This window comes from Hemibagrus wyckioides, linkage group LG04 (genome assembly GCF_019097595.1).
Source record: "Hemibagrus wyckioides isolate EC202008001 linkage group LG04, SWU_Hwy_1.0, whole genome shotgun sequence".
Classification (NCBI taxonomy): Eukaryota; Metazoa; Chordata; class Actinopteri; order Siluriformes; family Bagridae; genus Hemibagrus; species Hemibagrus wyckioides.
In genome coordinates, this window is record NC_080713.1 from 23,751,347 (window position 1) to 23,761,514 (window position 10,168).

At 38.8% G+C, this 10,168-nt stretch overlaps 1 protein-coding gene across 2 annotated transcripts; it reads right to left on the bottom strand.

Moving 5' to 3' along the window:
- Positions 1-140: 140 nt before the first annotated feature.
- On the bottom strand, positions 141-9,998 carry cpt1b (carnitine palmitoyltransferase 1B (muscle)). Of its 2 annotated transcripts, XM_058388477.1 has the most exons (20): positions 9,852-9,998; positions 9,647-9,758; positions 7,977-8,149; positions 7,657-7,796; positions 6,673-6,844; positions 6,454-6,555; positions 6,229-6,366; positions 6,023-6,100; positions 5,808-5,915; positions 5,630-5,714; positions 4,875-5,070; positions 4,595-4,780; positions 4,299-4,404; positions 2,966-3,082; positions 2,690-2,854; positions 2,455-2,589; positions 2,001-2,153; positions 1,802-1,915; positions 1,617-1,709; positions 141-801 (listed from the first exon to the last, which is right to left on the bottom strand). In XM_058388477.1, exons 3-20 carry the CDS (start codon positions 8,115-8,117, stop codon positions 718-720), a joined length of 2,313 nt encoding a protein of 770 aa, XP_058244460.1. In that variant the 5' UTR covers positions 8,118-8,149; positions 9,647-9,758; positions 9,852-9,998; the 3' UTR covers positions 141-717. The 2 variants fall into 2 exon arrangements, with proteins under 2 accessions (XP_058244460.1, XP_058244459.1); XM_058388476.1 differs by having other exon boundaries at positions 9,647-9,942.
- Between the last annotated feature and the right edge of the window lie 170 nt (positions 9,999-10,168).

A 10,168-nucleotide genomic window follows, 5' to 3' on the forward strand; every position in this document is an offset into this window, starting at 1 on the left:
TTGTGTGTGTGTGTGTGTGGGGAAAAATATAATACTGCCTTAGATCAGTGCATGAAGGTGATATTTTCATATTAATGGTGAAATACAAGACTCATAGCTGTTGCACAAATAATGCAGTAATTATGCAAGAAAGAAATGACTTTATTTTTTGCATAAACAAAAAAGCTTCAGATGTATATCTAGAGGAAAATCATTACATCGATACATGTTCACTGTTTTTTTTAGTACTTTTTACAGCTAATAATTTAATAAAATATGCATAAATTAAATAGAAGAACATGAAGCTATGTTCTGTTAGCTGTTGGAGAAATCATTATTTACAATTATACAACATTTCTGTCTCAGCATGTCATGCAAAGCTGCGAAAGGATTCTCTAGACCTGATGCCACTTGTGATTTTATCAAAATCATTTTAGCTCTAGTTTCTATTTTTATAAATGTTTTTTAAATGCTTAGATGAGCGGTGAAATAGATTTATGCATTTAAATAAGTTAAAAATGAATTTTAACATTGGTTTAAAATGTCTGTCTGTACAATATGTTCATCAACATGTTCTAAGCCATAGATTCATTTAATTCAATAATCAAATGACAAGAATTGTTTTAAATATCTGTACAATATTTTTTACATATTGCCTTTTCAGGTTCAGGCTGATTCGGTGTGTTGGACCAGCTGTGTCACTGTGTGTGTGTGTGTGTGTATGAAATCTGATCGTCTTCACATGGCCTTTTCCTTCTGCTTGAACAGTGCTCTAATGTCGAGCATGGCCTGTCTGATGTGCTGGCCAAAGCGATGCGAGTCCTGTGGACAGACGGACAGACGGAGTTAAAGCCAGGTTCTTATTGAGCAGCGCTGCCACATTGTGTTTTACACAGATACTTCTGGATGATTTATTTTACAACAACCTGGATGGGACACATATCGATCACAGGACACCATGCAGACACACACATGCACGTGCCTCCACGGTACTACATAAAGCCTGACCTAGGCGGAACTACAGACCCAGTGTTTACAAAGCGAAGTTGCAAAGACCAAGGAAGTGCAAATACTAACAAAAAGGATACATATAACTTTGTCATTCCACACACAACAACTTCAGAGCAGTCTCCACACTAGTAAACACTGGGTCTGTAGCTCCGCCTACATCACACGTGACCTTCTGACGTGATTATGTAGTACATAGCATCCCAGAGCTAGTGCTAGACGAGCTTTTGTGGCTAAAAAGTATACAATTTTTAATTATTCTAAGAAAATGAGAGTCTTCTTCCTCGGCTGGGATCGTATAGAGCTCTTCGAAGCTGCATTTAAACTGCATTATGGAAGTTCAAATATGGGGGGCACCATTGAAGTCCACTATATGGAGAAAAATCCTGAAATGTTTTTTCTCAAAAATCATCATTTCTTTCCGACTGAAGAAAGCAAGACATGAACATCTCGGATGACGAGGGGGTGAGGGAATTATTTGTAGATTTTTGTTCTGGAAGTGAACTTCTCCTTTAGGATTAGGGTTAGAGTAGACATAGCATTTATTATTAATTAATTACTATGATACATTAAAAGTGCCATTGGAAGGTTCTCGCATGTACAGTAGGTGTGTGTGTGTGTGGTCTTACTGTTTCTGGACTAGAGAATTTGCTGGAGATGTGGAATGTAATGAGATTCTCCCCAACGATAATATAAGAAACTCCATATCCATCATCAGCAACCTGCAAGCACACAATCTGTGTGAATTTTGTAAAATTAAATAAACTACTGATCAACAGCATTCACTCATGTTAACAGTTAATGAAACACTCACAGGGCCAAAGCCACCACCCGCTCCTACATATTTGGGGAACTTCTGGATATCAACAAGGTTGAGCTGCTGCTGTGGTGTCTGACTGGTGGAGAGACGCCAAGGCTCTGAAAGAACCTGCAATCACATTCAGCCCGTTAATCTTAATCTTTATTCAATTCAATTGATTCAAAAGGAGATCCATTTATTTCACTGCTTGTACTTGGTTGAGGAAAGGCGACTTTATATCCAGTAATTTGGAGATGACGTAGAGGCAGAAGAGATGGCGGTCGATACCGGCTCCAGTCATGGCCAGGCGGTACATATTCTGGTGTTTTTCTGCTGCTGTCTGGAAAAGCACCAGGCGTTGTTCGTTCTGCTCAAGAAACAACACAAAGCATCGGTAATGCACTCGCGTCTCTGTGTTCATAAACACAAACTTATTCCACACCATACTCAAGATCTTAGATTATCCACATTATCAGATCAGACTGAAAGCTAACTGACTGAAACAAATATTTGACAATAGGTTTAATATATATAGCCTATATTTCAGGATATATATTTAATTATTGGATTTTTAGCATTTGGATTTGATGTTTATAAATTCCTAAATGAATTATTTAGAGTGTAATGAGTCAGTGTAATGTCAGAAGTCGTCAGAATCATAGTCTTACCATGAAGGTCTCGTCCTCCATGGCTCGGACAAAGGCTGTAGATTCGATGGTGCAGGAGCGCACCGTCTCTGTCCGTCCCTCCCGGAACATGCGGGTCATTGAGGATTCGTATGTAAGACAGAACTCACCTTTATCCTAAATAAGTACAATACACAGAAACCAGTCAAAGACACAAGTTACCCATGTCCTACTGCAAATACTACAAAGTGTGTGTGTGTGTGTGTGTTTGTTGTACCCTGTAGTGAGCAAGCTGTAGTGCTAGCTGGATGAAGGCATCAGGGCTTGTTTTGCATTTCTTGATCAGGCCTTTTCCAAACTCATCAAATACATAGCCAGAGAAATCCACGTCATCAGCGAGCTCCTTGGCTACAGTATATGACACTTCAATAATCTCCTGACACTAACAGAGCAAAAGCATTAAGTAACAACCTACAGCACGGCAAATATGAACTCATGAACTGTAATTCTCTTCCATTTTAGCTCTTGTATAACATTTCTTTTTTTCTCATACCCCTGCTGGAATATCCCAGTGCAACCTGGTTGGTGGAGCCAGAGCTTTGTTAATGTCTCCCTTGCAGTGTCCCTCCTCAGTGTAACCCAAGTGAAGGAAGTCGGTAGCTAAGACATCCTGGACATATCACAGAACATGGTTTAATATCAACTGGACACATCTCATAATCTTATATTAAGTCATTTTTTAAGCATCTCCCTCCTTTTAGCAGACAGATATTCTTTTCACACTGTAAACACACTGTAAACACACACACACACAATATGGAAATGTGCATATTTATACTCAGCTGCCTAAACACAGAATTGTACTACTGTAGCCAGATAAGCAGCTAATCTCCAGATGTAGCTTTTTTCTAAGCAGTTGTTTGCTAGCAGGCTAGCTAAAATAATGGTAAGTATTATGTCAATAAATCCAAGCACTATATTTAGTCTAACATTAACATTGGACTAACATTAGGCTAGAATGCATGTATATTGTACAAAAAAAAAAAAAAGCAGACAGGTTTAATAGCAAGTTAGCTACCATTAGGTTAATTAGCCCTCCGGCTATTGTCTAAATAGCTGACGACAAGCTAAAAGGTGTAAAATGGCTATAGCCAAATAGGGTCCAATTAATATAACTTAATATTCTAAATAGAGATATCTTTAATATGATTATACACCGATCAGCCAGAACATTATGACCAGTGAGAGGTGAACTGAGTAACACTGATGATCTCCTCATCATGGCACCTGTTAGTGGGTGGGATATATTTGGCAGCAAGTGAACATTTTGTCCTCAAAGTTGATGTGTTAGAAGCAGGAAAAATGGACAAGTGTAAGGATTTGAGCGAGTTTGACCAGGGCCAAATTGTGATGGTTAGACGACTGGATCAGAGCATCTCCAAACCTGCAGCTCTTGTGGGGTCTGCAGTGGTCAGTATCTATCAAAAGTATCCTTTAAGTCCTGTAAGTCGTGAGGTGGGGCCCTTGGAGGAGTCTATGCCTCAATGGGTCAGGGCTGTTTTGGAAGCAAAAGGGGGACCAACACAAAATTAGCCAGGTGGTCATAATGTTGTGCCTGATCAGTGTATTTACAGCTATATCTTTTTGGCACAAATAATATTCTGCTTGATTCCACTGGAGTCTCTTGGTAACATAAATGTACAAATAGGTAAAATGTTTTACAAAATATATTAAATCACAGGCTTCGTTTCCTTAATCTATTGTACACTTTTATTTTGTTAATATTTCCTGGATATTTTATCCATTTTCTCAGCTTTCTCGAACGACTATTAAACAAGTCAATATTTTCAGGTTTTCCATCATGCCTATCACGTTGTCCTACTTACCTCCCACATGTGGCCTACAATGGGAGCATCTGCCCACGAGTGCTCAGTATTCACCCCTATTTTACCATTCTTGTAGACAACAAGAGTGAAGGATTTATCAAACCACCTGAGAAAGAAGTAAAGTGAGAGGACACTTAGTGTGCTGAACTCGCACCTGAGGTCACCCACTGTTATGTGTCTAAATATACACTCTCTCTCACTTAATGCAGTACAGTATGCTGACTGCAGGAGACCTTTTACCCACATGACTCAGCTCCTGTGAAGCATAAAACACAAACACTTAAATCTGCCCATACCTGTCATAGCACTTTCCGTGCAGTAGGGATTTGGCATAGAGATCCATTGACCTTGGCTTTTCAGGGTCATATCCATGTGCTTCATCATCCAGCGTGAGGAAAAAGGCGGCCGTCTCGATGGCATCTAGAGACGTCTTATTTACACCGTCACTGAAGTACTTCTGTCGTGCTTTGGCCCATGGGACTCTAGGAGAGTGTTACAGAGGTGTGTTCTGGGAATAAGCTAAAGCACTTTGGATGATGGTACATGTTAGTGTTCTACAATGGGTGTTGTGATTACCTCTTCCCAGCAGTAAGTGAGGCCAGTTTGAGTTCTCCAGCCTGAGGCTCTGTGGTGTCATTGAGAATATGCTGAAATTGCTGCTCTAATTCTGCAGGCAAGAGATGGCGACCACCGTAGTAGAGCCACACCTTAAAAAAGCGTCCTCTGTGATACACAACAAGGTGTTTCCTGTTCCTGAGGTGCTGAACATAGTCTGAGGAGACGATATTGCACAACAGAGTATAATGTTTTTTAATGCAGGTCTAAGTGAATATGTTCCAGTCAGATCTGAAAAGCCGGACAGAGTGTGGCTCTGTCTCATGGCCAGAGTTCCCATGACCCTGACCAGGATAAAGCAGATACTGAAGATGAATGAAACATGATAAGCATATGACCGAACACAAGGGGTTAAATCCTTCATGTTAGAAATAAATTGAAGGACAATGAGGGCTGGACAGAGTAGAAACAAACATCATTAACTAGAGCAAAGGTTAACACCATCACCTATCACTATTTATTATGCTGTCCAGGCATGTTTACCCCAAGCTTAAAACCTCTAGACCTTGGAATAACGTTAATTATTGTTATTGGTAATAACTTACCATTAATCATTCATTCTAATGCAGGGATTTCCCACCATTCAGCACAATTAATGAAGTTTTCAGATGAGTGAAAAACCTTGACGTGATTGAATAACAGGTCTGGTCACAGGTTAATGATTGTACCGGATTACAGTATTGGCTTTCACTCATATTGAGAGCACAAGCCATTACCTGTTTCAATGCCAGGGATTCGAGTGGTGTTGAACATTCTCTCATACTGATAGGAACACATGGGCACCACACCTAGAGCTCTCATCTGTCAGGACAAAACATAGAGACACAATTAAGTCAATAAACGAACTCTACTGGATGTTGTGCCAGCTAGGGAATTTTATGTATGTGGGTGTACCGGGGCATGTTCTCCTCGCTCTAGTTTGCGCCGATATTGCAGGATGGCATGGACTATGTTTCCTGCTCGTGCTGCCTGCCTGTGTGTGGGAATCACATACAGCAGATCCTGACACATACACACACACACACACACACACACAGAAGTGAGCTGCTAGATGGTATAGCTGTAAAGAACTAAAAGGCTTATGAATTATGTTTTGATCTTCTTCTCACCATGGTGTAGAAGTTGCTGTTCACCATGATTGGACCCCGGCCCCTCAGGTAGATGTACTCCTCCCACCAGTCACTCACCTTGACACAGAGTCATTACGCATTACTCACACTCAAACAAACATGGAGGCATCCATGCAATTGTGATTCATGTTACAGGCAGCACAAAGCCCCAAAATGCTTTTTATTTGATATTTTGATGTGCTTACATAATTGTTGGCCCACCAGGACTTTAGCTGAAGGTATTTTTGTAGTTTAGGGGCTTGGTCCTTTTTGAACTCACTGGCCACAATTTCCATCTGTTTATATCGGTCATCATCCAGTAGGGGGCGCACTGACTCAAGATACTGACAAAGTAGGTTTAGTGTGTTGTTTATATAAGAGTACAGAAATATAATATCCAGTCCCTGAGTGAACCAAGAGAAGCTTCTCACCCTGTGGATGGTGGCATCAATGCTGGGCACAGGCAGTCTAGGCAAAGAGCCCTGGAAACTGTAGAGTAATGGCCGACGACCCGAAAACATCTTTAACAGACTCTAAGGCAGGAAACATACTTTAGATCAAAGAAAAACAACGACGCAGGAGATGTCAAAATAACTCTCCCTCTTCAAATGTTTTCTCTTTACTGTGTGTGTGTGTGTGTTTGTATTTACTATCCAGAGTCTGGTAGACATGCTCATTTTCCCATGTGGCTCAAAGATCCAGCCGTGGTAAGAGAGCAGAACTTTCAGAATGTAGCGCAGCAGCATAATCAGAGAGAACCACAGTCCTGTGGCAAACACGATAGCACTCAACACCGTCTGAGTCTGAGCCGTGAGATGATCACTACAGGGAGACAAACACCATTAAAAAACACTTCAGTAAACAAAATGTTTAACGATTTATGTGTTTGACAGCAACATTTATTTAAAGATTATAAATGTCTCAAATTATTATGAATTACAGTATATATGAAAATGTGAGGAATTGTAAAGGCCTAAATTATACGTTAACCCTTATGTTTATTAGGTATACCAGATAACATGGATTTGTGTGTTCAGTACACCTGATAACACAAAATTTTTGTAGTTTATTATAATTCTTAAGCAGGTAGCCAAAACTGTTGTAAGTAGAGAATAGAGATCTATTGTAGTTAAATAAAATGGAAATAAATAAATACATTAAAAAATAAAAATAAATAAATAAATACACACACATAAATAAATAAATAAATAAATAAATAAATAAATAAATAAATAAATAAATAAATAAATAAATAAAATAGGCTAATAAATAAGGATAAAAAGTCCCTTTCCAGACAAGATCAATTTATCCCAGCAGGAACAACAGTACTGTCACCCTATAGAGCTCTTAAATTCTTATTTATAGTATTACTCCTTGTATAATTTTCTTGATCTTGCCTACATTTTACTTTATATAATTTTAATTCTTTTAATTCTATTTCTTTTTTACTATATCTGTCCTACTATTTCTACCTCAAACTGTACTGTATTACTCTGTGCAGTTATTCAGCTCTGTAATTTTTATCAGTAAGAGTGGTTTCATCTTGTTTTAGGTTGCTGGATCTCTGGACTAATCTGACATCATTTACATAACTCGTCAAACTCATCATATAATTGTCATGATGTCATACAGACCTTGCAGGTAAAACCTTCATGATGCTGTTAATCATCCCCATGGATGGATCCAATCTGGCATACATGGAACTCATTATCGCGATCACCACAAATAACCAGCTACAGGGACTGGCTGGATAGACGCCCATTCGGATGCCATTCTGTTCAAACATACACAAAAGCTTTGTAATAGTTACATGTTTATGGACGCAGCCAGGATTTGCCGCTTTACGTCACATGATATCAGTAGTAATTAATGAAGAAAAGACGAGAGAATGTTTATACCGGGATTAACCGTGATGCCAAAATATAGATTCTAACAACTGTATTAGTCCACTCACTCGGAACAGAATCACACGTTTTCTCCATGAAGTCACTCCAGCTAGGTAGATGTGTTTGAGAGCCTCACGGCTGAGGTGCAGGTCGATGCCCTCAGGTGTGACGGTGAACTGGAAGGCCACGGCCTGGTGCGCCTCTGCCATAGCGCGTGCACAGGGAATAGGACAGCTATTTACTGTAAAAGTGATCCGATGAAATCACAACATGATTATTAGTTACAGCCTAGCAAAAAGGTGTCAAGGGTGCAATGGGAAACTAGGGGACAAACATTGTCCAGTAGTATGTCAGTAACCACACCCTATTTATTATATAACCGTATTTATCATTGTATAAATCATGCTCGAACACATAGTCTAGAAAATACACAATAAAGCATATACCCTATGTATTGAGGTTAGATCTAAATGTCACTTTAGTGTTTCAGTTAAAACACAGACAGCTGATTAGTCTAGACTAATCTCATGAAGTGATAATGATGAACCCAATCACGTACATCTTTTCCTATTCGCATTTTGAGCTAAAATCGAGGTCGTCTTGCCCTATTCGTCCATTTATACATTCCACAGGGCATGCCAGCATGTTAATGATCATGTTCAACTGCTTAACTGTACTGTGCCAGAAGCCTTAGTTATGTTCTCCACTCATTTATTCAGATTTTTTTGTTGCCTTTTCTAAACAAAGCATCATTTAAGCTGCACTTAAATTCCTCTTAATAGCCTAAATACCGGTGTAAGAATACACAGTACTTTGGACAGCAACAGGATTTGGACCAAAAAAAAAAAAAAAGGAAAAATATGAATTACAGATTTTATTTTATTTTATTGATAGAATCCATAAAATATCATCATTAGGTGGTATCTGAATGTGATTAATGATACGATTAAAAGAAGAAAATTCATTAAAAATCAAGGTGATTGTATTATATATTACTTTTATAACACATCTATATAGAATATGGCTTGAACACATCCAGATTCGAGGAGAGGACACTTTTAGAAGCATGATCACCTTTCCCTTAACAGCAGTGCCTGCAATGAGTGGAGCAATAAGTCAACAACTCTGTGATAAACATGAATATTTTCCTGCAGTCATGTATGTTGTCATTGCAGGTTATGTTTTATGTGATAGGGGAAATCATGAGCACGTTTTTTTCCATGTCATGTGACTGGAAGCCGTCAAACTGGGGCAAAGTTGAACAGTCAGAAATAGCGGAGAAGCTGACGCGCATGCCCAGTATAAACAACTGCTGGAGGAGACACAGATGAAAAACCGTCTCGCTCTAAAATAGCTTTTATTCCTAATTATTCTGTGTATTGTAATAAATATGTAATGACACATCTGCCTATATCTTATTAAAACGTAAGAACTGCTTAGTGTTAATAATCTAATTTATAGAAACATGAGTCTGCAGAAATTCGACATTACATTCCACTATACGATGATAAAATAATAACAAATGTAAAAGCATTGAGTACTGGCAACCCAGAACAAGGCACTACAATTAAACAGAAATGAACTGCACACTAAACCTATATAACTGTCATCAGTGTCATCTGAATATAATCTGGTTTAAATATAAAACAGAAAGCAAATACATACTCAGTATTTATATATAAAGCCTTGTGCATAGTACTTTAAGAGAAGAGATAATGAAAGGACACAGCAGCTTTACCTTCAGTTAAAGCAGTCTACTGGCGAAGTGAATCAGAATGGCTGAGTAGGTCAGGTTCAGGCTTTTGGTTTGTTAGGTGAACAGCTCCGTACCTTAGGCTGACCTTGATGACCTTCAAATAAAAATAAAAACAATATCCTCAAGGAGTCTGTGAGAGAAAATTCAACTTCCACTTATAGTCAGATTACACTCTTCTGTCGCTCACGTTCCCTGCGTCTATCTTCTGTGTCTTCTTTCACTATCTTCTTGCTCCTGCTCTCTCTGTATGTGTATATGTGAGTGAGTGTGTGTGTGTGTGTGTTTGTAACCAGACACCTATGTGGCTCAGACTATGCTAGTGACTGCACAGTCCAGTACACCATATAATCATACTCACTCCCAAATCTCATACTGTGCAAAGAACTTGCTGAGATTAATATTCAAGAGCACAAGAATATGGAAAGTGCACTAGTGAGTTTCCAGGTATTCTTAAGTGTGTGGCGTATTCTTAGCTGCTGTATGCTAAATAAAGCTTTAGGTAAC